The sequence below is a fragment of the Phoenix dactylifera genome, chromosome 3, assembly GCF_051530095.1.
Source record: "Phoenix dactylifera cultivar Ajwa chromosome 3, Ajwa_hap1_PhDact_Kaust_v1.1, whole genome shotgun sequence".
Lineage (NCBI taxonomy): Eukaryota > Viridiplantae > Streptophyta > Magnoliopsida > Arecales > Arecaceae > Phoenix > Phoenix dactylifera.
The window spans coordinates 37,048,293-37,075,941 of NC_143192.1; the positions used below are offsets into that span (position 1 = coordinate 37,048,293).

The following is a 27,649-nucleotide window of genomic DNA, read 5'->3' on the forward strand; positions in this document are numbered from 1 at the left end:
GGAGGTGCCACCATGATCGACCAATGGTTAGCACCAAAAGGGCATGTATTGTAATATCCCCTGCTTTATATAGGCTATAAGCCACTCGAATACAATTTGTAACAATACAGTACTTTACCCAAAAAAGCTAACTAGAAAATATTATTTAGTTCCTTGGCCCTATATATGTATTGAAGATCTCCCCACGCATAATCAATGTGGGATTAAATACACACCCACATGGGTTCTCATAAATGACCCATAGCCTCGCCCAAAAAGGCTAACCAGAAATTCTTATTTGAATACCTTGGTCCTGTATAGATACTTAAGATCTATCCAAGGCACATCCATTATGGGACTAAACATGCTTGCATAGATTCTCATAGTTTATTTACTCAAATGATATACTTGTTGCTGGGGGTCCAAACCGAGAACGATTGGCACAGCGGTGTGAACGGGGTTCCCTTTGAATCGCTTTGGTTGCGCTCCACCTTCCGCCGGGAAACCTGCAAGCAAGCCTCGCACCACCACTGGGGTAGTGGGGGCCCTCCGACGATCAAGTTAGAGGGAATCGAAGGAGAAGGAGAGGTAGCAGGTAAGATGATGCTATGGAGAATCTTGCTTACCCTCCCCCTTCCCCCCCAGCCCCATATATATCAGGCTGGGGGGTTTTTCTGGGGATTGGTCATCGTGTGGCACGATGGGGTTGCCACTGACATGGCCGTTACAGGGCGTCGTGGGGCAGCGCCGGGTACGGCCATGGCAGGGCGTAGTGGAGCTCCGCTTCGTACGGTTGTTACAGGGGATCGTGGGGCAGCGCCGGATTCGGCCGTTGCAGGGAGTAGTGGAGCAGGGGGCCGCGGCGTGCCTCAGGAGAACAGTCTGTTGTTGTCAAGAGATTGCCGACCCGAGGTCGGATTGCTGGATCAAGGGGCAACCGACTCGGGGTCGGATTGCTGGATCAAGGGGCAACCGACTCGGGGTCGGACTGCGGAGCCGAAGATATCCGACCCGAGGTCGGATTGCTGGATCAAGGGGCAGCCGACTCGGGGTCGGACTGCGGAGCCGAAGATATCCGACCCGAGGTCGGATTGCTGGATCAAGGGGCAGCCGACTCAGGGTCGGACTGCGGAGCCGAAGATATCCGACCCGAGGTCGGATTGCTGGATCAAGGGGCAGCCGTAGTCTTTCTGGGCGCGCGTGCCGGTCACGTGGGGCATGGTGGCTAAGTTCCCCCGTAACAGTAGCCCCCCACTTCCGAGCCTGGAACCAGGAGGGGAACGGGTGAAGGGAGTGATGCTTCGAGATTGCCGCCATCCCTCGGAAAGGCGCGCGCGCTCCGAGCTCCCTGCCCCTTTTTTTTATGGCGTATGGCGGTTGTCGCTGATCTGGCGGTCTGCGGATTTCGGCGGACATCCTTCCTTAATGGCGTCGATTCGCCTTTGGGGCGAGAACGATCCTTCGGTAGCCAGGCGTCCTCTGGCGTCACCGAGGCGTCACCCGCCTTTCTGCCTATTTAACCGGGGGCCCTCCCCCGTCCGCCTTTCTCTTCACAGGCATCCTCGAGTTTCTCCCTTGTGCTGTTGCCGTTGCTGTCGGACTGTTCGTTCGCTCCTCCTTTGACGCTATCGGAGCCGTTCTTCCTTCCCTTCCGGTGAGTTGCCCCACTCTTCAATTTAGGGCTCTCCGTACTTTCTCCTTTCGTATTAGTGTACCCCAGTCGTTCCGGTCCCTTCTCCCCTCTTGACCCCGTCCTGACCGTAGATTCTCTGGCCGTTAGGGATGGACGAAGTAAGAGCGGACCGCATTCAGTCGGAGCTGGTCCCCGAAGACCTAGATAGGTTCGTGGCCCGGTACCACCTCCCCGAAGCCTGCAACGTTACGCTCCCGGGGCCTGAGGAGAGGATGTCCCATCCTCCTCCAGGGAAGGTCGCCATTAATGAGGACATCCTTCGGGCTGGGTTCCGCTTTCCCCCCTCGGACTTAGTCGTGCAGGTGCTTCGAGGTTTAAGAGTGGCGCCGACGCAACTGGTGCCGAACTCATGGCGTACCCTGACGGCCTTCCAGGTTCTCTGCCGCATGCACGAGGTTCCCGCCACCCTGAATGTCTTTTGGAAATGCTACGGCCTGAACGGCCACCCCCGGGACAGAGGGTGGTGGTGCTTTGCGGCGCGGCGAGGGTGCGGCCTCGTCAAGGAGGCTCCTTCCTCCATTCATGGCTGGAAGGAGCGTTTCTTTTTCATCGACGTAGATCCCTCTTGGGGAATCGGGACAACCTGGGAGACGCCGATGAAGTCCCCGATCGGCCTATCGAGGTTGTCAAGGGAGGAGTCCGATGGTGTCGCCGTTTTGAGGGGGTTGGTTGCCGAGGGCCGGCTCCCCCCGGTGGCTCGCCTTATTTCCGAGGATGCCTTGGTGAACGTCGGTCTGAGCTCGGTCCCCGCCGACCGTGAGCCCGCCATCACTTCTTCTTTTTTAGCTCTTTTCTCCTCTTTCGTTTCTTCTTTCCATCAGTTTCTCAGTTTTTAACCATCTCGTTCTTTTTGCAGAAATCGACGACGTCATGCAGTCGGACAGGGCAATGGCTGTTAGTAGGGCGTCCCTATTGGAAGTGGTCCGGAGGAAGAAACGGACTCCTTCGAGCGAGGTCCCACCGGCGAAGAAGCCCCGCCAGCAGGCGACTCCGACGCCGACAGACGGGTCCGGGCCCACCGATCAGGGGGACGCCGCGGGCTCGGACCGACAGTTGACGCCGTATCAGCCCTCCGGTGATGAGACTACCGCTTTTCCGGAGGTGTCATCCGGGCGCGGCCGAGACGGCCGGGTCGGACGCGGTCGGTCCCCAGCCCGGCCTTCGACTCGGTCGGCCTCGGATGATACGAGGAGGGGCGCGCCGAGGCCTCGGCCGAGCGGGACCCTGTCGATTTCTGGCGCGGCCCCCGCCCCGAGCACGGTCGGCATGACTCTCCCTCAAGCAATGGGTAAGGGTAAGGCCGCAGAACCACCGTCCGGCTCCGGGGCGAAGTCGGGGTCGGCCTTCACTTTCGCCGGCGCCCGAAACCTCATCGAGACGGTGCTGCTGGAGGGTGACCGTAGGCAGGTCCGGCAGATGAGGATCCCTGAAGTCGGAGCTGCCAGCTGCGTCTGCCTCATGTCGGTGAGTGTTCTTTTGGTCGCTTTCGTCATTTATAGGCTCTATTGATCCCCGTCTGACGCTCTCATTTTTCCTGTCTCTTAGCTCGCCCAGTACATGATCCGTCTGGAGGAGAGCCACGAGGAACAGGCGAGGCTCCTGGCGAAGGCCGAGAGCCGACTGAAAGCTGTAGAGGAGGGAGGCCAGGCTGCGGCGGGGAGAACGACCAGGGACCTCGAGACGAGGCTCCAGGTGGCCGAAGAGCGGGCACTCGGCTTCGCCGCCCTCGAGAGGCAACTGTTGGAGGCTCAGGAGCAACTCAAGGTTGCCTCGGGTCTCGAAAGCGAGATCAGGAAGGCGGAGGAGCGAGCCGAAAAGCAGTCCCGGAAGGCTGCCGACTTTCGGGAGAGGTGGGAGAAGGCCCAGCAGTCGGCCGACAACGCCCGCAACCGAACCCGATCTCTTGAAGCCAAGATGGCCGAATTGGAGTCGGCCTTGGAGGGGACTCGTGCGAGCAACCAGGAGCTTCATTCGCGCCTGGAGGAGGCTGAGGCTGCTCGCATCGCTGCCGAGGCGAAGCACATGGAGGCTCGGGCCGATCTACTGAGGGTCTCCTCCGAGGCGGACGAGCGGATTGTGGCGAAGGTCATGGAAGCGAAAGCTCAGATTACGGAGCGAGCGGAGGCGGCGCTGGCCGAGAAGAGCGCAGAAATCGGGCGTCAGGCGGTACAGGCCTATCGTCAGTCCGCCGAGTTCATCCGTGATATGTCGGATGCGGGGTCCGACTCCTTTGCCTTAGGCTTCGATGAAGGCCTGGCAAGGTGTCCACTAAATACCCCGGAATTGACCTGAGTGGGGTCTCCCTCCTCGACTCCCCTCCGATGCCATTGCCTGCCGGTTCTCCAACCGTCTCCCTACCCTTCGCGGACGTGCTCGCCGTTCCTGATCCAGGGGTTCCTCCAAGCTTACTTTTTCTTTGTTCTTTTCTTTGTATGTTGGCGTTATGCCATGTTGTATGGGTCTCGGCCCTGATGCAACGAAAGTTAATGCAAACAAAGTGTTTCCTCATTTCACTTTCGTCCTTCCTCTTTTTAACTCTTGGTAGCGTCTCGCCGACTCCTGACTCTTGAAGTTCCTTCCGGCGCTAGGCCAGGCATCCGAGGGTTAGGCCTCAGGAAATCCTTCCGGCGCTAGGCCAGGCATCCGAGGGTTAGGCCTCAGGAAATTCTTCCGGCGCTAGGCCAGGCATCCGAGGGTTAGGCCTCAGGAAATTCTTCCGGCGCTAGGCCAGGCATCCGAGGGTTAGGCCTCAGAAAATTCTTCCGGCGCTAGGCCAGGCATCCGAGGGTTAGGCCTTAGGAAATTCTTCCGGCGCTAGGCCAGGCATCCGAGGGTTAGGCCTCAGGAAATTCTTCCGGCGCTAGGCCAGGCATCCGAAGGTTAGGCCTCAGGAAATTCTTCCGGCGCTAGGCCAGGCATCCGAGGGTTAGGCCTCAGGAAATTCTTCCGGCGCTAGGCCAGGCATCCGAGGGTTAGGCCTCAGGAAATCCTTCCGGCGCTAGGCCAGGCATCCGAGGGTTAGGCCTCAGGAAATTCCGCTCATTGGTCGGCCAAGGCTGGCGCAAGCCGAGGCGACCGGTCGGGGCTTCAGGCTAGTCTGCTCCCGGGATGATCATCGGGTTAGCCTGGCATCCGAGGACTGAGCCTCGGGGAATTCCGCTCGTTGGTCGGCCAAGGCTGGCGCAAGCCGAGGTGACCGGTCGGGGCTTCAGGCTAGTCTGCTCCCGGGATGATCATCGGGTTAGCCTGGCATCCGAGGGCCGAGCCTCGGAGAATTCCGCTCGTTGGTCGGCCAAGGCTGGCGCAAGCCGAGGTGACCGGTCGGGGCTTCAGGCTAGTCTGCTCCCGGGATGATCATCGGGTTAGCCTGGCATCCGAGGGTCGAGCCTCGGAGAATTCCGCTCGTTGGTCGGCCAAAATTGGCGCAAGCCGAGGCGACCGGTCGGGGCTTCAGGCTAGTCTGCTCCCGGGATGATCATCGGGTTAGCCTGGCATCCGAGGGCCGAGCCTCGGGGAATTCCGCTCGTTGGTCGGCCAAGGCTGGCGCAAGCCGAGGCGACCGGTCGGGGCTTCAGGCTAGTCTGCTCCCAGGATGATCATCGGGTTAGCCTGGCATCCGAGGGCCGAGCCTCGGGGAATTCCGCTCGTTGGTCGGCCAAGGCTGGCGCAAGCCGAGGCGACCGGTCGGGGCTTCAGGCTAGTCTGCTCCCGGGATGATCATCGGGTTAGCCTGGCATCCGAGGGCCGAGCCTCGGAGAATTCCGCTCGTTGGTCGGCCAAGGCTGGCGCAAGCCGAGACGACCGGTCGGGGCTTCAGGCTAGTCTGCTCCCGGGATGATCATCGGGTTAGCCTGGCATCCGAGGACTGAGCCTCGGGGAATTCCGCTCGTTGGTCGCGCGCCTATCACTTGCCGCTCGATGGGGTTTCTCCGTGGCCAGCTGCGATCGTATTTCTCCTCCTCTCGACGCGTCGCCTGGGGAACACCAGAAGACTATTAAATGCTAATTGAGGCGTTACCTGGAAAATCGGATCGGCCAGTTGCTGCTTGCGAGGAGTGCCAGTTAAGCGGCCGCGATACGCGCGTTCTTCGAGGCGGATGCGGCCTGGGCGCGTGCGGAGATACGCGTGCCGTGGGATACACGCCGCCCGGAGTGTCCTGCATGAAGAATACAATTAAGGAGAACGACGCTTAGGAGGTCGTGGGAGGATACGCCTCGAGAGCCGAAACGGCTCCGGATTCGATGCGCCCGCATTTATTGGAGCCACCCGCATCGGAACGACCGGGGGGCCACAGTTTGGCTATAAATATAAGGGCAGGTGCGGTGGAGCCTGCCAAGCCGGAGCTGTTCAGGTTGCCATGGATCGTGGACCTCCTCTCCGGTGCGTGGCTTGGAAGCCCCTGCCGGAAGAACGGGAGGTGCGCCCCTCGCGACTTCCGCCAACTAGCCGTTTCATCTGGGATCAACGGGGAGATTCTCCCCGGTGGAACTCCGCTCTAGGCGTTTCATCCGGGATCACATCCCCCCTCTTTTCCGTCCCACCTCCCGATTGAGCTCTGCGCCAGACGCTTCATCCGGGATCGCGCCTCCTCGCGCTTTTCTCCCTTGTATTCCTTCCCTCCCCTTCTCTTGGGGAGGGCCGGAATATCCTTTGGAGGTGGCGTTCCTCTAGGAGCAGTGTGAACTCCTCCTTCGTCCACTTCTTCTTCGTCCGTGCCGGCTCTTCGTCTTTTGCGTGAGGCGTCGATGGCGCCTCCGGGGAAAAGCACCCACGCCCGGTGGGATTGCAGCTGCTTCGGGTGGAGGGTTCGGGATCCCGGATCTTCAACTCTACGGAGTCCCCACCTCTTCCTTACTTTCTTTACTCCCCAATCCCCCTCTGGGAATTCTTTGTAATCACACGAACACGCCATTGCGACCAGGAATTATTGAAATGAAAAGGACTATACATTTTTTGAACTGTCTTTCTGGCTTTGTCTTTCTACTGGTAATACACCCGTAGGTTAGCGGAATTCCAGCTCCTTGGAATTTCTCGACCATCTAGGGCCTCCAACTGGTAGGAGCCAGGTCGGTTTACCCAGCGAACCCTATACGGGCCTTCCCAATTTGGCGCCAGCTTCCCACCTTCCGCGGGTTGAGATGCTTTGGCTCGCCTTAGCACCAGATCTCCGATTCTGAAAAGTTTTGGTCGGACCTTGGAGTTATAATATCGGGCCACCCTCCGCTGATACATCGCCATCCGAACCTGCGCCATTTCCCTCGCTTCTTCCAAGAGGTCCAAGTTTCCTCGGAGTTGCTCCGAATTGGCCTCGGGTCGGTGCGTAGCCACCCGGGGCGAGGGGAGTCCGAGCTCCACGGGGACAACCGCTTCCGTGCCATAGGTTAGGCTGAAAGGCGTCTCCCCGGTAGGGGTCCGATGCGTGGTCCGATACGCCCAAAGGACGTTCTCGAGTTCTTCGACCCAAGCTTGTCCCGTCCGACCGATTCGCGCCTTAATTCCTTGGAGGATTGTCCGGTTTGTCACCTCGGCCTCACCGTTGGTTTGGGGATGCGACACAGATGTGAACCGATGCTCGATCCCGAATTCCTCGCAGAAGTCACGGAAATGCTTGTTGTCGAACTGTCGACCATTATCCGAGATGAGGACCCGGGGTACCCCAAATCGGACAATGATGTTTTTCTTCACGAACTTCCGGACTTGCGCCTCCGTGATAGTGGCCAGCGGCTCTGCCTCCACCCACTTGGTGAAGTAGTCGATTGCAACAATCAAGAATTTCCGCTGGGCGGAAGCGACGGGGAATGGTCCGAGGATATCCATTCCCCACTGTGTGAAGGGCCAGGGTGCGGTGATTGGTGCCAAGGGGACAGAAGGGACTCTCTGGACGTTGGCGTGGTGCTGGCAGGCGTCGCATTTCCGTACGTGATCCTTTGAGTCCTCCAACAAGGTAGGCCAATAATAGCCTTGCCTCATGATCTTGTGCGCCAAGGACCTAGCCCCCGAGTGCGATCCGCAGACGTCCTCATGGACTTCGCCGAGGACGTAGGCCGCCTTCGAGGGGCGGAGGCACCTTAAGAGGGGGGCGGTAAACGAGGTCCGATACAGCCTCCCTTCATAGAGTACGTAGTGGGCGGACTTCTTGACGAGTCGCCGAGCTTGATCTTCGTCTTCAGGGAGGATCCCTTCGGCGAGGTAGGCGACGAGCGGGTCCATCCAAGACGGCTCCGGATCAATCGCCATCACCGCTCCAGCCTCGCCGATGCTCGGGGCATCCAGGGTCTCCAGGTAGATTGCCCTCGACAAGTTGTGCGCCTCTGCGCCCACCAAGCGGGACAACCTGTCGGCCCTGGCATTTTCACTTCTGGGGACTTGCTGGATGTCGACACTGCCGAGATCGGGAATGAGTGCTTGCACCTTCCGGACGTAGTTCTGCATGGTCGGGCTCCGGGCCTCGAACTCCCCACGGACCTGCCCGACCACCAGCTGGGAGTCGGTGAAGACCTTCAAACGCCGGATGCCGAGCTCCCCGGTGAGTTTGAGTCCTGCGACTAGGGCCTCGTATTCCGCCTCGTTGTTGGTAACTGGAAATCCAAACCTCAAGGCATACTCGGCTATCACTCCATCAGGACTGGTAAGGACCAGCCCGGCCCCTCCACCCTCGGGGTTCGACGACCCATCGATGTGAAGCGTCCAGGTCGGGAGGTCGAGGCTGGGCGTTTCCGGCGGTCTAGGTTCCGCCTCCTGCACCGTGCACTCAGCGAGGAAGTCCGCGAGCACCTGGGCCTTGATGGCGGGTCGAGGCTGGTAGCGGATGTCGAACTCACCGAGTTCTACTGCCCACTTCACCAGCCGTCCCGCATTCTCGGGGTTGCTGAGGATCTGTCGTAACGGTTGATCAGTTAAGAGGGTGACAGAATGGGCCTGGAAATAGGGGCGGAGCCTCCTGGTCGCGGTCAGCAGCGCGAAGGCGATCTTCTCGGCCTTCGTATACCGCGTCTCGGCGTCCCGTAGGATCCGGCTGATGTAGTACACAGGCTTCTGGAGCTTTGCCTCTTCCCGAACCAGCACCGCACTGACCGCGGTTGGGGAGACCGCCAGATAGAGGTAGAGCATCTCCCCTTCTTGCGGCTTGGACAGTAGGGGAGGAGACGCCAGGTATTCCTTGAGCTGGTCGAATGCTGCTTGACATTCGGCCGTCCAGAGGAAGTCTTTTGGGCGTTTTAACACCTTGAAGAATGGTTGGCAGCGTTCGGTCGATTTTGCCACAAATCGTCCGAGCGCGGCGACCCTTCCAGCGAGCTCCTGAACTTCTTTTACCTTGGTCGGAGGGGACATACCTTGGATGGCCTTGATTTTGTCCGGGTTGGCTTCGATACCCCGTTGGTTGACAATGAAACCAAGGAACCTCCCGGCCGAAGCGCCAAAGGCGCACTTCGCTGGGTTCAGCTTCATGCGAAACTTCCGTAAGGTGGTGAAAGTCTCCTCCAGATCCACGATGTGCTGGTCTGCCTGGTGTCTCTTCACCAGCATATCGTCCACGTATACCTCCATGTTCCGGCCGATTTGCTCTTTGAAGATTTTGTTGACGAGGCGCTGGTAAGTGGCGCCAGCGTTCTTCAGACCGAAGGGCATTACCTTGTAGCAGTACAGCCCCCGGTCTATTATAAAGGCAGTTTTCTCCTCGTCCTGTGGGGCCATCATTATCTGGTTGTAACCGGAGAAGGTGTCCATGAAAGACAGCAGCTGATATCCGGAAGTCGCGTCGACCAGTTGGTCTATCCGCGGAAGCGGGAAGCTATCCTTAGGGCACGCCTTGTTCAGGTCGGTATAGTCGACGCACATCCTCCACTTCCCGCTCGCCTTCCGGACAAGTACAACATTTGCCAGCCACTCGGGGTAACTCACCTCCCTTATGAATCCTGCCTCCAAGAGTTTGTCTACCTCCTGGTCGACCACCCGGATCCGATCCGGGGCACAGTGTCTCTTCTTCTGCTTCACTGGCCGGTGGGTCGGGTCGACGTTGAGGGCGTGAGAAATGACCTCCGGGTCGATCCCAGGTACATCGGCCGCCGACCAGGCAAATACATCGGCATTGGCTCGGAGGAATTCCACCAACCGGGCCCGAGCTCCCGGGTCGAGATTGGCGCCGACCCGGACCACCCGGTCCCGGCGGCCTTCCTCGAGGGGAACTTCGACCACACCCTCGGCCGGCTCCCGCTGCCGCAAGGCCGCCTCGTCTCTGGCATCAAGGGACTCGACGCTTAGGGCTTCTGCGGGCTTCTTCCCTTTGAGGGTCGCTAGGAAACATTGCCGTGCGGTCGGTTGGTCGCCTCGGACCTCCCCGATCCCGACCGCCGTGGGGAACCGCATGAGCAAGTGGTACGTAGAGACCACCGCGCGAAGGGCGTTCAGTCCGGGTCGTCCGAGGATAGCGTTGTAGGCCGAGGGAACACGGACGACCAAGAACCCGAGTCGCACCGTGGCTTCTGCGGGTGCGACGCCCGCAGTCACAGGCAGCTCAACGACACCTTCCGCCGGGACAGCGTCACCGGTGAATCCTATGAGGGGGGTGGATATTTTGTGCAACAATTGTCTGGACAAGCCCATCTTTTGGAAGGCCTCGTAAAACAAGATATCAGCTGAGCTTCCACTATCCACAAGAACACGCCTTACATCATAGTTTGCCATAGTGAGGGAGATCACCATGGCGTCATCGTGGGGGGTCTGAACCCCCTTTACATCCTCATCACAAAAGGTGATTACATTGCCGACCCTCTGCCTCTTTGCGACGGCCGCCCCTGACGCTTCCGTCGAGCCCCCTGAGTTCCTCACGGGCCGGGGGCAGCCCCCAGTGATAGTGTGGATCACGCCCGCAACGGGTCGATTCTGCTCCCGAGGCTCCGGAGGGGCCGGGTCGGCCGGACGCGGGTCTGCGGGGGGACGTCGGTCGCTCACATATCGACCGAGACGCCCCCGGCGGATGAGAGCCTCGATCTCGTCCCGAAGCTGGAAGCAGTCCTCCGTGTCGTGGCCGTGGTCTCGGTGGTACTCGCAGTACGCCCGGGAGGGCCTCTTCCCAGGGATCCTCCGCATCTGTCTCGGGGCCGGGAGGTCCTCCCGCCCCTTGATCTCCATAAGGATCTGGGCCCGGGGGGGTTAGGAGAGGGGTGTACCGGTGAAAACGTCGGGGCGGAGAACGAGGGCGTGGGGCGCCGTGGTTCTTCGCCGGCGACGGGCTTCTGCGCCGACACTGAGGCGTCGGGCTCCTCCTCTGGCGTGCCTCTTTCCGCCTTTTTTTCCCAAGCTTTTGAGGGATCTCGGCGGCCTCCTTGCTCCGGTGGGCGGCCGCCTCCTCGGCGTCCGCATACTGGTTCGCCCGGGACAACAGCTCTGGAAAGCTCCGCGGCAGGCGTTTGTCCAGGGAGAAGGTGAGTCTGCCCTTCCGGAAGCCACGCTTCAGGGCTGAAAGAGCTACCTCCTGACTCAGGTTCCGGACCTCCAGCGTAGCCCTGTTGAAGCGGGTAAGATAATCCCGCAGGCTTTCTCCCTCGTTTTGCCGGACATCAAAGAGGGAGTCGGAGACCAGTCGCCGCCGGCTACTGACGGCGAAATGAGTGATGAAGAGGCGAGTGAACTGGTGGAAGGACCGGATTGAGTCAGCCTCCAGCCCGGCGAACCATGCCCTTGCCGGGCCACGGAGGGTTGCCGGGAAAGCCTTGCAGAGAAGGGGATCTGATGCTCCGTGGAGGAGCATAAGGGTCCTGAAACTCTCGACGTGATCCCGTGGATCCGCCGCCCCGTCATAGGGCTCGATCGCCGGCATTTTGAACCCCGGCGGATTCGGGGTCCGCAGGATCCTCGAGGCGAGCGCCGGCTGGGAGGAGATCTCTAAGTCGGCGAAGGGATCTTTGGAATGGCCCTTCAGGACCTGGAGTTGTCGGTGGAGATCGTCCACCCGCCGGTCCAGGGAGCGCGACCGGTGGGCGGGAGACAAGGAGCGGCGAGAGGGGGACCGACTGGAGCGCGGGTTCCTCGAGGACTGGGGGGTCTGGGAACGCGCCCGGGCCCGCCTCTCGTACCCCGCGCAGCTCCGGTGGGAAGGTCCCGGCAGAATGGAGCGTGCTCGAGAATCCTCCTCGCGCCGGCGCTCCTCCCCATGGGAGAGGAAGGAGCGCGGGTTGAGGAGGACAGGCGAACGCTCAGGCAGCAGCGGCTCCTGAGCCCGCTGCGGCGCCCGGGACATCGCACCCTGCAGATTCTGCACCGCCTCCGCGAGGGTGCGAACCTGCTGGGTTAGCTGGTCGAACTGGGCGGCTTCGACCATCTGAATGGGCGGTGGGGCGGTGGAGTGTTGCTGAGAGCGTGTTGGAGATGCAGCGGCCTCCCGGCCAGTGGCGCGAGAGGCCCCACGACCGGAAGCATTGGAAGCTCCACGACCACCTCGCCGTGCCATTACGATCGCTCTGAGATCCGGCCCTTCCTCTAGCGCCAACTGTTGCTGGGGGTCCAAACCGAGAACGATTGGCACAGCGGTGTGAACGGGGTTCCCTTTGAATCGCTTTGGTTGCGCTCCACCTTCCGCCGGAAAACCTGCAAGCAAGCCTCGCACCACCACTGGGGTAGTGGGGGCCCTCCGACGATCAAGTTAGAGGGAATCGAAGGAGAAGGAGAGGTAGCAGGTAAGATGATGCTATGGAGAATCTTGCTTACCCTCCCCCTTCCCCCCCAGCCCCATATATATCAGGCTGGGGGGTTTTTCTGGGGATTGGTCATCGTGTGGCACGATGGGGTTGCCACTGACATGGCCGTTACAGGGCGTCGTGGGGCAGCGCCGGGTACGGCCATGGCAGGGCGTAGTGGAGCTCCGCTTCGTACGGTTGTTACAGGGGATCGTGGGGCAGCGCCGGATTCGGCCGTTGCAGGAAGTAGTGGAGCAGGGGGCCGCGGCGTGCCTCAGGAGAACAGTCTGTTGTTGTCAAGAGATTGCCGACCCGAGGTCGGATTGCTGGATCAAGGGGCAACCGACTCGGGGTCGGAATGTTGGATCAAGGGGCAACCGACTCGGGGTCGGACTGCGGAGCCGAAGATATCCGACCCGAGGTCGGATTGCTGGATCAAGGGGCAGCCGACTCGGGGTCGGACTGCGGAGCCGAAGATATCCGACCCGAGGTCGGATTGCTGGATCAAGGGGCAGCCGTAGTCTTTCTGGGCGCGCGTGCCGGTCACGTGGGGCATGGTGGCTAAGTTCCCCCGTAACAATACTTATAATTATGCTTATAAAATATTGAATCAATTTTTCTGAGTAATGATAAGATATCATTAATATTTGTGATATAAATGTAATACCTATGCTATAAGCATCGGGCTTATGATCATTTAATGCATGTGGATGAAGAGGAAATTGAACGCACGAAAGAAGTACAGATATTTGGTTCCTCTCATTTGGTTGGAGATTTTTTTCAATTTACTTGAGCTGATATTCATACTTTTATATTTTTGCCTCATAAAAGCAGCAATAAAACTACTTATGTATTTGTTAAAAAAAAAGAACTTTGTAAAGATGGTTAGAGGAAGAGAAGATGGTCTTGGAAGTTTGTTTCTTTTATATTTTTTCTTATTTTTCTCTTTTTCCTTTCATAAAGAGAGGCTACATAATTCTATGTATTTACTTATTTATTTCTTATTATTACTAGCAATGTACACATGCAATTACGGCTAAAGTTAGATCGGATACTAGTATATTCATACCATATTTGTTTGGTTTGACGAATATAGATACAAATGCAGATGCTAGTCGGATACAAAAATTTATATCCATATTTATTTTAAATAAATAAGAATACAAATAAAATGTTATGGCCACAGAATCAAAGATTTTACTAAGTGGATGATAAATCACGTTAATACCATGTTAATGTAGTCTTTTATTTTTTTTAAAATTTACGAGTGTTACGGGGGAACTTAGCCACCATGCCCCACGTGACCGGCACGCGCGCCCAGAAAGACTACGGCTGCCCCTTGATCCAGCAATCCGACCTCGGGTCGGATATCTTCGGCTCCGCAGTCCGACCCCGAGTCGGCTGCCCCTTGATCCAGCAATCCGACCTCGGGTCGGATATCTTCGGCTCCGCAGTCCGACCCCGAGTCGGCTGCCCCTTGATCCAGCAATCCGACCTCGGGTCGGATATCTTCGGCTCCGCAGTCCGACCCCGAATCGGCTGCCCCTTGATCCAGCAATCCGACCTCGGGTCGGATATCTTCGGCTCCGCAGTCCGACCCCGAGTCGGCTGCCCCTTGATCCAGCAATCCGACCTCGGGTCGGATATCTTCGGCTCCGCAGTCCGACCCCGAGTCGGCTGCTCCTTGATCCAGCAATCCGACCTCGGGTCGGCAATCTCTTGACAACAACAGACTGTTCTCCTGAGGCACGCCGCGGCCCCCTGCTCCACTACTCCCTGCAACGGCCGAATCCGGCGCTGCCCCACGATCCCCTGTAACAACCGTACAAAGCGGAGCTCCACTACGCCCTGCCATGGCCGTACCCGGCGCTGCCCCACGACGCCCTGTAACGGCCATGTCAGTGGCAACCCCATCGTGCCACACGATGACCAATCCCCAGAAAAACCCCCCAGCCTGATATATATGGGGCTGGGGGGGAAGGGGGAGGGTAAGCAAGATTCTCCATAGCATCATCTTACCGGCTACCTCTCCTTCTCCTTCGATTCCCTCTAACTTGATCGTCGGAGGGCCCCCACTACCCCAGTGGTGGTGCGAGGCTTGCTTGCAGGTTTTCCGGCGGAAGGTGGAGCGCAACCAAAGCGATTCAAAGGGAACCCCGTTCACACCGCTGTGCCAATCGTTCTCGGTTTGGACCCCCAGCAACAGTTGGCGCTAGAGGAAGGGCCGGATCTCAGAGCGATCGTAATGGCACGGCGAGGTGGTCGTGGAGCTTCCAATGCTTCCGGTCGCGGGGCCTCTCGCGCCACTGGCCGGGAGGCCGCTGCATCTCCAACACGCTCTCAGCAACACTCCACCGCCCCACCGCCCATTCAGATGGTCGAAGCCGCCCAGTTCGACCAGCTAACCCAGCAGGTTCGCACCCTCGCGGAGGCGGTGCAGAATCTGCAGGGTGCGATGTCCCGGGCGCCGCAGCGGGCTCAGGAGCCGCTGCTGCCTGAGCGTTCGCCTGTCCTCCTCAACCCGCGCTCCTTCCTCTCCCATGGGGAGGAGCGCCGGCGCGAGTAGGATTCTCGAGCACGCTCCATTCTGCCGGGACCTTCCCACCGGAGCTGCGCGGGGTACGAGAGGCGGGCTCGGGCGCGTTCCCAGACCCCCCAGTCCTCGAGGAACCCGCGCTCCAGTCGGTCCCCCTCTCGCCGCTCCTTGTCTCCCACCCACCGGTCGCGCTCCCTGGACCGGCGAGTGGACGATCTCCACCGACAACTCCAGGTCCTGAAGGGCTATTCCAAAGATCCCTTCGCCGACTTAGAGATCTCTTCCCAGCCGGCGCTCGCCTCGAGGATCCTGCGGACCCCGAATTCGCCGGGGTTCAAAATGCCGGCGATCGAGCCCTATGACGGGGCGGCGGATCCACGGGATCACGTCGAGAGTTTCAGGACCCTTATGCTCCTCCACGGAGCATCAGATCCCCTTCTCTGCAAGGCTTTCCCGGCAACCCTCCGTGGCCCGGCGAGGGCATGGTTCGCCGGGCTGGAGGCTGACTCAATCCGGTCCTTCGACCAGTTCACTCGCCTCTTCATCACTCATTTCGCCGTCAGTAGCCGGCGGCGACTGGTCTCCGACTCCCTCTTTGATGTCCGGCAAAACGAGGGAGAAAGCCTGCGGGATTATCTTACTCGCTTCAACAGGGCTACGCTGGAGGTCCGGAACCTGAGTCAGGAGGTAGCTCTTTCAGCCCTGAAGCGTGGCTTCCGGAAGGGCAGACTCACCTTCTCCCTGGACAAACGCCTGCCGCGGAGCTTCCCAGAGCTGTTGTCCCGGGCGAACCAGTATGCGGACGCCGAGGAGGCGGCCGCCCACCGGAGCAAGGAGGCCGCCGAGATCCCTCAAAAGCTTGGGAAGAAAAGACGGAAAGAGGCACGCCAGAGGAGGAGCCCGACGCCTCAGCGTCGGCGCAGAAGCCCGTCGCCGGCGAAGAACCACGGCGCCCCACGCCCTCGTTCTCCGCCCCGACGTTTTCACCGGTACACCCCTCTCCTAACCCCCCGGGCCCAGATCCTTATGGAGATCAAGGGGCGGGAGGACCTCCCGGCCCCGAGACAGATGCGGAGGATCCCTGGGAAGAGGCCCTCCCGGGCGTACTGCGAGTACCACCGAGACCACGGCCACGACACGGAGGACTGCTTCCAGCTTCGGGACGAGATCGAGGCTCTCATCCGCCGGGGGCGTCTCGGTCGATATGTGAGCGACCGACGTCCCCCCGCAGACCCGCGTCCGGCCGACCCGGCCCCTCCGGAGCCTCGGGAGCAGAATCGACCCGTTGCGGGCGTGATCCACACTATCACTGGGGGCTGCCCCCGGCCCGTGAGGAACTCAGGGGGCTCGACGGAAGCGTCAGGGGCGGCCGTCGCAAAGAGGCAGAGGGTCGGCAATGTAATCACCTTTTGTGATGAGGATGTAAAGGGGGTTCAGACCCCCCACGATGACGCCATGGTGATCTCCCTCACTATGGCAAACTATGATGTAAGGCGTGTTCTTGTGGATAGTGGAAGCTCAGCTGATATCTTGTTTTACGAGGCCTTCCAAAAGATGGGCTTGTCCAGACAATTGTTGCACAAAATATCCACCCCCCTCATAGGATTCACCGGTGACGCTGTCCCGGCGGAAGGTGTCGTTGAGCTGCCTGTGACTGCGGGCGTCGCACCCGCAGAAGCCACGGTGCGACTCGGGTTCTTGGTCGTCCGTGTTCCCTCGGCCTACAACGCTATCCTCGGACGACCCGGACTGAACGCCCTTCGCGCGGTGGTCTCTACGTACCACTTGCTCATGCGGTTCCCCACGGCGGTCGGGATCGGGGAGGTCCGAGGCGACCAACCGACCGCACGGCAATGTTTCCTAGCGACCCTCAAAGGGAAGAAGCCCGCAGAAGCCCTAAGCGTCGAGTCCCTTGATGCCAGAGACGAGGTGGCCTTGCGGCAGGGGGAGCCGGCCGAGGGTGTGGTCGAAGTTCCCCTTGAGGAAGGCCGCCGGGACCGGGTGGTCCAGGTCGGCGCCAATCTCGACCCGGGAGCTCGGGCCCGGTTGGTGGAATTCCTCCGAGCCAATGCCGATGTATTTGCCTGGTCGGCGGCCGATGTACCTGGGATCGACCCGGAAGTCATTTCTCACGCCCTCAACGTCGACCCGACCCACCGGCCCGTGAAGTAGAAGAAGAAACACTGTGCCCCGGATCGGATCCGGGTGGTCGACCAGGAGGTAGACAAACTCTTGGAGGCAGGATTCATAAGGGAGGTGAGTTACCCCGAGTGGCTGGCAAATGTTGTACTTGTCCGGAAGGCGAGCGGGAAGTGGAGGATGTGCGTCGACTATACCGACCTGAACAAGGCGTGCCCTAAGGATAGCTTTCCGCTTTCGCGGATAGACCAACTGGTCGACGCGACTTCCGGATATCAGCTGCTGTCTTTCATGGACGCCTTCTCCGGTTACAACCAGATAATGATGGCCCCACAGGACGAGGAGAAAACTGCCTTTATAACGGACCGGGGGCTGTACTGCTACAAGGTAATGCCCTTCGGTCTGAAGAACGCTGGCGCCACTTACCAGCGCCTCGTCAACAAAATCTTCAAAGAGCAAATCGGCCGGAACATGGAGGTATACGTGGACGATATGCTGGTGAAGAGCCACCAGGCAGACCAGCACATCGTGGATCTGGAGGAGACTTTCACCACCTTACGGAAGTTTCGCATGAAGCTGAACCCAGCGAAGTGCGCCTTTGGCGCTTCGGCCGGGAGGTTCCTTGGTTTCATTGTCAACCAACGGGGTATCGAAGCCAATCCGGACAAAATCAAGGCCATCCAAGGTATGTCCCCTCCAACCAAGGTAAAAGAAGTTCAGGAGTTCGCTGGAAGGGTCGCCGCGCTCGGACGATTTGTGGCAAAATCGGCCGAACGCTGCCAACCATTCTTCAAGGTGTTAAAACGCCCAAAAGACTTTCTCTGGACGGCCGAATGTCAAGCAGCATTCGACCAGCTCAAGGAATACCTGGCGTCTCCTCCCCTACTGTCCAAGCCGCAAGAAGGGGAGATGCTCTACCTCTATCTGGCGGTCTCCCCAACCGCGGTCAGTGCGGTGCTGGTTCGGAAAGAGGCAAAGCTCCAGAAGCCTGTGTACTACATCAGCCGGGTCCTACGGGACGCCGAGACGCGGTATACGAAGGCCGAGAAGATCGCCTTCGCGCTGCTGACCGCGACCAAGAGGCTCCGCCCCTATTTTCAGGCCCATTCTGTCACCCTCTTAACTGATCAACCGTTACGACAGATCCTCAGCAACCCCGAGAATGCGGGACGGCTGGTGAAGTGGGCAGTAGAACTCGGTGAGTTCGACATCCGCTACCAGCCTCGGCCCGCCATCAAGGCCCAGGTGCTCGCGGACTTCCTCGCTGAGTGCACGGTGCAGGAGGTGGAACCTAGACCGCCGAAAATGCCCAGCCTCGACCTCCCGACCTGGACGCTTCACATCGATGGGTCGTCGAACCCCGAGGGTGGAGGGGCCGGGCTGGTCCTTACCAGTCCTGATGGAGTGATAGCCGAGTATGCCTTGAGGTTTAGATTTCCAGTTACCAACAACGAGGCGGAATACGAGGCCCTAGTCGCAGGACTCAAACTCACCGGGGAGCTCGGCATCCGGCGTTTGAAGGTCTTCACCGACTCCCAGCTGGTGGTCGGGCAGGTCCGTGGGGAGTTCGAGGCCCGGAGCCCGACCATGCAGAACTACGTCCGGAAGGTGCAAGCACTCATTCCCGACCTCGGCAGTGTCGACATCCAGCAAGTCCCCAGAAGTGAAAATGCCAGGGCCGACAGGTTGTCCCGCTTGGTGGGCGCAGAGGCGCACAACTTGTCGAGGGCAATCTACCTGGAGACCCTGGATGCCCCGAGCATCGGCGAGGCTGGAGCGGTGATGGCGATTGATCCGGAACCGTCTTGGATGGACCCGCTCGTCGCCTACCTCGCCGAAGGGATCCTCCCTGAAGACGAAGATCAAGCTCGGCGACTCGTCAAGAAGTCCGGCCACTACGTACTCTATGAAGGGAGGCTGTATCGGACCTCGTTTACCGCCCCCCTCTTAAGGTGCCTCCGCCCCTCGGAGGCGGCCTACGTCCTCGGCGAAGTCCATGAGGGCGTCTGCGGATCGCACTCGGGGGCTAGGTCCTTGGCGCACAAGATCATGAGGCAAGGCTATTATTGGCCTACCTTGTTGGAGGACTCAAAGGATCACGTACGGAAATGCGACGCCTGCCAGCGCCACGCCAACGTCCAGAGAGTCCCTTCTATCCCCTTGGCACCAATCACCGCACCCTGGCCCTTCGCACAGTGGGGAATGGATATCCTCGGACCATTCCCCGTCGCTTCCGCCCAGCGAAAATTCTTGATTGTTGCAATCGACTACTTCACCAAGTGGGTGGAGGCAGAGCCGCTGGCCACTATCACGGAGGCGCAAGTCCGGAAGTTCGTGAAGAAAAACATCATTGTCCGATTTGGGGTACCCCGGGTCCTCATCTCAGATAATGGTCGACAGTTCGACAACAAGCATTTCCGTGACTTCTGCGAGGAATTCGGGATCGAGCATCGGTTCACATCTGTGTCGCATCCCCAAACCAACGGTGAGGCCGAGGTGACAAACCGGACAATCCTCCAAGGAATTAAGGCGCGAATCGGTCGGACGGGGCAAGCTTGGGTCGAAGAACTCGAGAACGTCCTTTGGGCGTATCGGACCACGCATCGGACCCCTACCGGAGAGACGCCTTTCAGCCTAACCTATGGCACGGAAGCGGTTGTCCCCGTGGAGCTCGGACTCCCCTCGCCCCGGGTGGCTACGCACCGACCCGAGGCCAATTCGGAGCAACTCCGAGGAAACTTGGACCTCTTGGAAGAAGCGAGGGAAATGGCGCAGGTTCGGATGGCGATGTATCAGCGGAGGGTGGCCCGATATTATAACTCCAAGGTTCGACCAAAACTTTTCAGAATCGGAGATCTGGTGCTAAGGCGAGCCAAAGCATCTCAACCCGCGGAAGGTGGGAAGCTGGCGCCAAATTGGGAAGGCCCGTATAGGGTTCGCTGGGTAAACCGACCTGGCTCCTACCAGTTGGAGGCCCTAGATGGTCGAGAAATTCCAAGGAGCTGGAATTCCGCTAACCTACGGGTGTATTACCAGTAGAAAGACAAAGCCAGAAAGACAGTTCAAAAAATGTATAGTCCTTTTCATTTCAATAATTCCTGGTCGCAATGGCGTGTTCGTGTGATTACAAAGAATTCCCAGAGAGGGATTGGGGAGTAAAGAAAGTAAGGAAGAGGTGGGGACTCCGTAGAGTTGAAGATCCGGGATCCCGAATCCTCCACCCGAAGCAGCTGCAATCCCACCGGGCGTGGGTGCTTCTCCCCGGAGGCGCCATCGACGCCCCACGCAAAAGACGAAGAGCCGGCGCGGACGAAGAAGAAGTGGACGAAGGAGGAGTTCACACTGCTCCTAGAGGAACGCCACCTCCAAAGGATATTCCGGCCCTCCCCAAGAGAAGGGGAGGGAAGGAATACAAGGGAGAAGAGCGCGAGGAGGCGCGATCCCGGATGAAGCGTCTGGCGCAGAGCTCAATTGGGAGGTGGGACGGAAAAGAGGGGGGATGTGATCCCGGATGAAACGCCTAGAGCGGAGTTCCACCGGGGAGAATCTCCCCGTTGATCCCAGATGAAACGGCTAGTTGGCGGAAGTCGCGAGGGGCGCATCTCCCGTTCTTCCGGCAGGGGCTTCCCAGCCACGCACCGGAGAGGAGGTCCACGATCCATGGCAACCTGAACAGCTCCGGCTTGGCAGGCTCCACCGCACCTGCCCTTATATTTATAGCCAAACTGTGGCCCCCCGGTCGTTCCGATGCGGGTGGCTCCAATAAATGCGGGCGCATCGAATCCGGAGCCGTTCCGACTCTCGAGGCGTATCCTCCCACGACCTCCTAAGCGTCGTTCTCCTTAATTGCATTCTTCATGCAGGACACTCCGGGCGGCGTGTATCCCACGGCACGCGTATCTCCGCACGCGCCCAGGCCGCATCCGCCTTGAAGAACGCGCGTATCGCGGCCGCTTAACTGGCACTCCTCGCAAGCAGCAACTGGCCGATCCGATTTCCCAGGTAACGCCTCAATTAACATTTAATAGTCTTCTGGTGTTCCCCAGGCGACGCGTCGAGAGGAGGAGAAATACGATCGCAGCTGGCCACGGAGAAACCCCGTCGAGCGGCAAGTGATAGGCGCGCGACCAACGAGCGGAATTCCCCGAGGCTCGGCCCTCGGATGCCAGGCTAACCCGATGATCATCCCGGGAGCAGACTAGCCTGAAGCCCCGACCGGTCGCCTCGGCTTGCGCCAGCCTTGGCCGACCAACGAGCGGAATTCCCCGAGGCTCGGCCCTCGGATGCCAGGCTAACCCGATGATCATTCCGGGAGCAGACTAGCCTGAAGCCCCGACCGGTCGCCTCGGCTTGCGCCAGCCTTGGCCGACCAACGAGCGGAATTCCCCGAGGCTCGGCCCTCGGATGCCAGGCTAACCCGATGATCATCCCGGGAGCAGACTAGCCTGAAGCCCCGACCGGTCGCCTCGGCTTGCGCCAGCCTTGGCCGACCAACGAGCGGAATTCCCCGAGGCTCGGCCCTCGGATGCCAGGCTAACCCGATGATCATCCCGGGAGCAGACTAGCCTGAAGCCCCGACCGGTCGCCTCGGCTTGCGCCAGCCTTGGCCGACCAACGAGCGGAATTCCCCGAGGCTCGGCCCTCGGATGCCAGGCTAACCCGATGATCATCCCTGGAGCAGACTAGCCTGAAGCCCCGACCGGTCACCTCGGCTTGCGCCAGCCTTGGCCGACCAACGAGCGGAATTCCCCGAGGCTCAGTCCTCGGATGCCAGGCTAACCCGATGATCATCCCGGGAGCAGACTAGCCTGAAGCCCCGACCGGTCGCCTCGGCTTGCGCCAGCCTTGGCCGACCAATGAGCGGAATTTCCTGAGGCCTAACCCTCGGATGCCTGGCCTAGCGCCGAAGGAATTTCCTGAGGCCTAACCCTCGGATGCCTGGCCTAGTGCCGAAAGAATTTTCTGAGGCCTAACCCTCGGATGCCTGGCCTAGCGCCGAAAGAATTTTCTGAGGCCTAACCCTCGGATGCCTGGCCTAGCGCTGGAAGAATTTCCTGAGGCCTAACCCTCGGATGCCTGGCCTAGCACCGGAAGAATTTCCTGAGGCCTAACCCTCGGATGCCTGGCCTAGCGCCGGAAGAATTTCCTGAGGCCTAACCCTCGGATGCCTGGCCTAGCGCCGGAAGAATTTCCTGAGGCCTAACCCTCGGATGCCTGGCCTAGCGCCGGAAGAATTTCCTAAGGCCTAACCCTCGGATGCCTGGCCTAGTGCCGGAAGGATTTCCTGAGGCCTAACCCTCGGATGCCTGGCCTAGTGCCGGAGGAACTTCAAGAGTCAGGAGTCGGCGAGACGCTACCAAGAGTTAAAAAGAGGAAGGACGAAAGTGAAATGAGGAAACACTTTGTTTGCATTAACTTTCGTTGCATCAGGGCCGAGACCCATACAACATGGCAAAACGCCAACATACAAAGAAAAGAACAAAGAAAAAGTACAGAGGGTCAGCTTGGAGGAACCCCTGGATCGGGAACGGCGAGCACGTCCACGAAGGGTAGGGAGACGGTTGGAGAACCGGCAGGCAATAGCATCGGAGGGGAGTCGAGGAGGGAGACCCCACTCAGGTCAATTCTGGGGTATTTAGTGGACACCCTTGCCAGGCCTTCATCGAAGCCTAAGGCAAAGGAGTCGGACCCCGCATCCGACATGTCACGGATGAACTCGGCGGACTGACGATAGGCCTGTACCGCCTGACGCCCGATTTCTGCGCTCTTCTCGGCCAGCGCCGCCTCCGCTCGCTCCGTAATCTGAGCTTTCGCTTCCATGACCTTCGCCACAATCCGCTCGTCCGCCTCGGAGGAGACCCTCAGCAGATCGGCCCGAGCCTCCATGTGCTTCGCCTCGGCAACGATGCGAGCAGCCTCGGCCTCCTCCAGGCGCGAATGAAGCTCCTGGTTGCTCGCACGAGTCCCCTCCAAGGCCGACTCCAATTCGGCCATCTTGGCTTCAAGAGATCGGGTTCGGTTGCGGGCATTGTCGGCCGACTGCTGGGCCTTCTCCCACCTCTCCCGGAAGTCGGCAGCCTTCCGAGACTGCTTTTCGGCTCGCTCCTCCGCCTTCCTGATCTCGCTTTCGAGACCCGAGGCAACCTTGAGTTGCTCCTGAGCCTCCAACAGTTGCCTCTCGAGGGCGGCGAAGCCGAGTGCCCGCTCTTCGGCCACCTGGAGCCTCGTCTCGAGGTCCCTGGTCGTTCTCCCCGCCGCAGCCTGGCCTCCCTCCTCTACAGCTTTCAGTCGGCTCTCGGCCTTCGCCAGGAGCCTCGCCTGTTCCTCGTGGCTCTCCTCCAGACGGATCATGTACTGGGCGAGCTAAGAGACAGGAAAAATGAGAGCGTCAGACGGGGATCAATAGAGCCTATAAATGACGAAAGCGACCAAAAGAACACTCACCGACATGAGGCAGACGCAGCTGGCAGCTCCGACTTCAGGGATCCTCATCTGCCGGACCTGCCTACGGTCACCCTCCAGCAGCACCGTCTCGATGAGGTTTCGGGCGCCGGCGAAAGTGAAGGCCGACCCCGACTTCGCCCCGGAGCCGGACGGTGGTTCTGCGGCCTTACCCTTACCCATTGTTTGAGGGAGAGTCATGCCGACCGTGCTCGGGGCGGGGGCCGCGCCAGAAATCGACAGGGTCCCGCTCGGCCGAGGCCTCGGCGCGCCCCTCCTCGTATCATCCAAGGCCGACCGAGTCGAAGGCCGGGCTGGGGACCGACCGCGTCCGACCCGGCCGTCTCGGGCGCGCCCGGATGACACCTCCGGAAAAGCGGTAGTCTCATCACCGGAGGGCTGATACGGCGTCAACTGTCGGTCCGAGCCCGCGGCGTCCCCCTGATCGGTGGGCCCGGACCCGTCTGTCGGCGTCGGAGTCGCCTGCTGGCGGGGCTTCTTCGCCGGTGGGACCTCGCTCGGAGGAGTCCGTTTCTTCCTCCGGACCGCTTCCAGTAGGGACGCCCTACTAATAGCCATTGCCCTGTTCGACTGCATGACGTCGTCGATTTCTGCAAAAAGAACGAGATGGTTAGAAACTGAGAAACTGATGGAAAGAAGAAACGAAAGAAGAGAAAAGAGCTAAAAAAGAAGAAGTGATGGCGGGCTCACGGTCGGCGGGGACCGAGCTCAGACCGACGTTCACCAAGGCATCCTCGGAAATAAGGCGAGCCACCGGGGGGAGCCGGCCCTCGGCAACCAACCCCCTCAAAACGGCGACACCATCGGACTCCTCCCTTGACAACCTCGATAGGCCGATCGGGGACTTCATCGGCGTCTCCCAGGTTGTCCCGATTCCCCAAGAGGGATCTACGTCGATGAAAAAGAAACGCTCCTTCCAGCCATGAAGGGAGGAAGGAGCCTCCTTGACGAGGCCGCACCCTCGCCGCGCCACAAAGCACCACCACCCTCTGTCCCGGGGGTGGCCGTTCAGGCCGTAGCATTCCCAAAAGACATTCAGGGTGGCGGGAACCTCGTGCATGCGGCAGAGAACCTGGAAGGCCGTCAGGGTACGCCATGAGTTCGGCACCAGTTGCGTCGGCGCCACTCTTAAACCTCGAAGCACCTGCACGACTAAGTCCGAGGGAGGAAAGCGGAACCCAGCCCGAAGGATGTCCTCATTAATGGCGACCTTCCCTGGAGGAGGATGGGACATCCTCTCCTCAGGCCCCGGGAGCGTAACGTTGCAGGCTTCGGGAAGGTGGTACCGGGCCACGAACCTATCTAGATCTTCGGGGACCAGCTCCGACTGAATGCGGTCCGCTCTTACTTCGTCCATCCCTAAGGGCCAGAGAATCTACGGTCAGGACGGGGTCAAGAGGGGAGAAGGGACCGGAACGACTGGGGTACACTAATACGAAAGGAGAAAGTACGGAGAGCCCTAAATTGAAGAGTGGGGCAACTCACCGGAAGGGAAGGAAGAACGGCTCCGATAGCGTCAAAGGAGGAGCGAACGAACAGTCCGACGGCAACGGCAACAGCACAAGGGAGAAACTCGAGGATGCCTGTGAAGAGAAAGGCGGACGGGGGAGGGCCCCCGGTTAAATAGGCAGAAAGGCGGGTGACGCCTCGGTGACGCCAGAGGACGCCTGGTTACCGAAGGATCGTTCTCGCCCCAAAGGCGAATCGACGCCATTAAGAAAGGATGTCCGCCGAAATCCGCAGACCGCCAGATCAGCGACAACCGCCATACGCCTAAAAAAAAAGGGGCGGGGAGCTCGGAGCGCGCGCGCCTTTCCGAGGGATGGCGGCAATCTCGAAGCATCACTCCCTTCACCCGTTCCCCTCCTGGTTTCAGGCTCGGAAGTGGGGGGCTACTGTTACGGGGGAACTTAGCCACCATACCCCACGTGACCGGCACGCGCGCCCAGAAAGACTACGGCTGCCGGTCGGCAATCTCTTGACAACAACAGACTGTTCTCCTGAGGCACGCCGCGGCCCCCTGCTCCACTACTCCCTGCAACGGCCGAATCCGGCGCTGCCCCACGATCCCCTGTAACAACCGTACGAAGCGGAGCTCCACTACGCCCTGCCATGGCCGTACCCGGCGCTGCCCCACGACGCCCTGTAACGGCCATGTCAGTGGCAACCCCATCGTGCCACACGATGACCAATCCCCAGAAAAACCCCCCAGCCTGATATATATGGGGCTGGGGGGGAAGGGGGAGGGTAAGCAAGATTCTCCATAGCATCATCTTACCGGCTACCTCTCCTTCTCTTTCGATTCCCTCTAACTTGATCGTCGGAGGGCCCCCACTACCCCAGTGGTGGTGCGAGGCTTGCTTGCAGGTTTCCCGGCGGAAGGTGGAGCGCAACCAAAGCGATTCAAAGGGAACCCCGTTCACACCGCTGTGCCAATCGTTCTCGGTTTGGACCCCCAGCAACAACGAGTATTATATAAAATAAAATAAGATGACAAATAGAATCCGATATTCATATATAGAACAAGAAGTTATCTATCCATATCTATATCTATTCTTCTTTAATAGATTTAGATTTGGATACGGATATTATTTAGATGATTGAATTTTTATCCATATCCGGATAGATTTAGGTACAAAAATAGATCTGGACGGATATTATCTGATCCACTTTCACCCCTATATGCAATACATATTAGGAAATAAATAAAAAAAAGTTTTAAGAATTGAGAAATAAGAGAGAGCAAATATGTGGACTAAATAATTAATTTGCATATTTCTCTTTGATTTAATTTAGAAAAGTCCATTAGGTCAGGGATGTAGATATGACATAAATTTTGTTTGAAAATAGAGTCCAACTTGGATAAACTATATAGATGCAGAATAGATGAATAAATAAAGGCATACATGGACTAATTACTTAATCATATTATTCATAGATATTCATGAAGAGAGGAACTAAGTCTATTTTGGTCACAAAGTTTGATTAATAGAATCTAAAGCAATATATTCCTCCCTCATTTAATATTATAGTATAGATATACTGCCATTAGATAGTAATCCAATATATTAATAAGAATAGAATGGCTCAATAGGTGGACTTGGACATCAGAGGCGAAGATGTCTGCAAGAGTTCAATTTTTATGGGCAATGATATGGATGAGTCTTTAATACTAGCTCTCAATTTTCTCACACCATCTATAGAACAAATTGGAGATTGGTCCAACTTTAGATCATTATGTGTGGCAGTTGGGCATGCATGATTGAGATATATGATATATTGTTGCAGTTATTATGAATCGGTATTTAAAATGACATAGATGATTCATAGATGAGATTATAGTGCAATCACAAATGATATAGAGATAATTACTAATGTCTTTTTATCTATAATAGGCTAGAATAACTTTGTAACTATTAATAATTACTTGGTGCATATAATTGAGATGACGATTCTATAACTGGTAATTATGTTTTGACAATTATCGTCATCATGAATAGTTACATATGAGATTGCGATTAGAGCTTCAATATTTGCTAGTTAGATAACTACACACTCCTTTTAGATGATCAAGTACATTCAACACTCCAAAAATGATAGGCCTCTATGAAGTTTCGTTTCCTTATTTTACATTTCTTATAATGCCTTATTTCTCTCTTTTTTTTTTACACTTGTACCTCTAAATGCCAATTTTGAATTTATAAGTTAGATAAAAAAAATACTACTATTTTTTTTCTTGCCTTATATCAATGCTTTCTTTTGTGGGAAGCTCATTTGGCTAGATTCATCGAGCGTGAGTAAATTGGATATGTAAGTTTTTTTGTATGGGATGAAGCTTAATGAGTAGATATGAATGACCAAAGGCATGAGGATCGATGCTCTACTTCTCTAGATTGTCAATATAAATTATCCATTCAATTTATTATTGCTTACATCAATATCATTATTTTTTTATATATATTGTTCAATTATAAGATATGTATAAAAAATTATTGACTTATTTTAGGTTATTGGGTTGGTTCCATGCTTGTTATATAGTAATTTATTTAATATATATCTTCACAAATCTAGTATTTGAAGTAGCAAGTTGCATGGCATGTGGCACTATTAAAGAAACTATCAAAATTCTACAAAGTTTTATGTTATATGCTGCACATCTACCA

The 27,649-nt window shown here is 57.9% G+C and overlaps 2 protein-coding genes across 2 annotated transcripts; one reads left to right on the forward strand and one right to left on the reverse strand.

Moving 5' to 3' along the window:
- The first annotated feature begins 2,800 nt into the window (after positions 1-2,800).
- LOC149768085 (uncharacterized) lies at positions 2,801-13,238 on the forward strand. The gene is made up of 3 exons (XM_089929929.1): positions 2,801-3,136; positions 3,218-3,933; positions 13,184-13,238. Exons 1-3 carry the CDS (start codon positions 2,939-2,941, stop codon positions 13,236-13,238), a joined length of 969 nt encoding a protein of 322 aa, XP_089786055.1. The 5' UTR covers positions 2,801-2,938.
- Positions 13,239-13,379: 141 nt separating this feature from the next.
- On the reverse strand, positions 13,380-24,018 carry LOC149768086 (uncharacterized). The gene is made up of 3 exons (XM_089929930.1): positions 23,469-24,018; positions 22,857-23,387; positions 13,380-13,385 (listed from the first exon to the last, which is right to left on the reverse strand). The coding sequence occupies exons 1-3, from the start codon at positions 23,664-23,666 to the stop codon at positions 13,380-13,382; spliced, it is 735 nt and encodes a 244-aa protein (XP_089786056.1). The 5' UTR covers positions 23,667-24,018.
- Between the last annotated feature and the right edge of the window lie 3,631 nt (positions 24,019-27,649).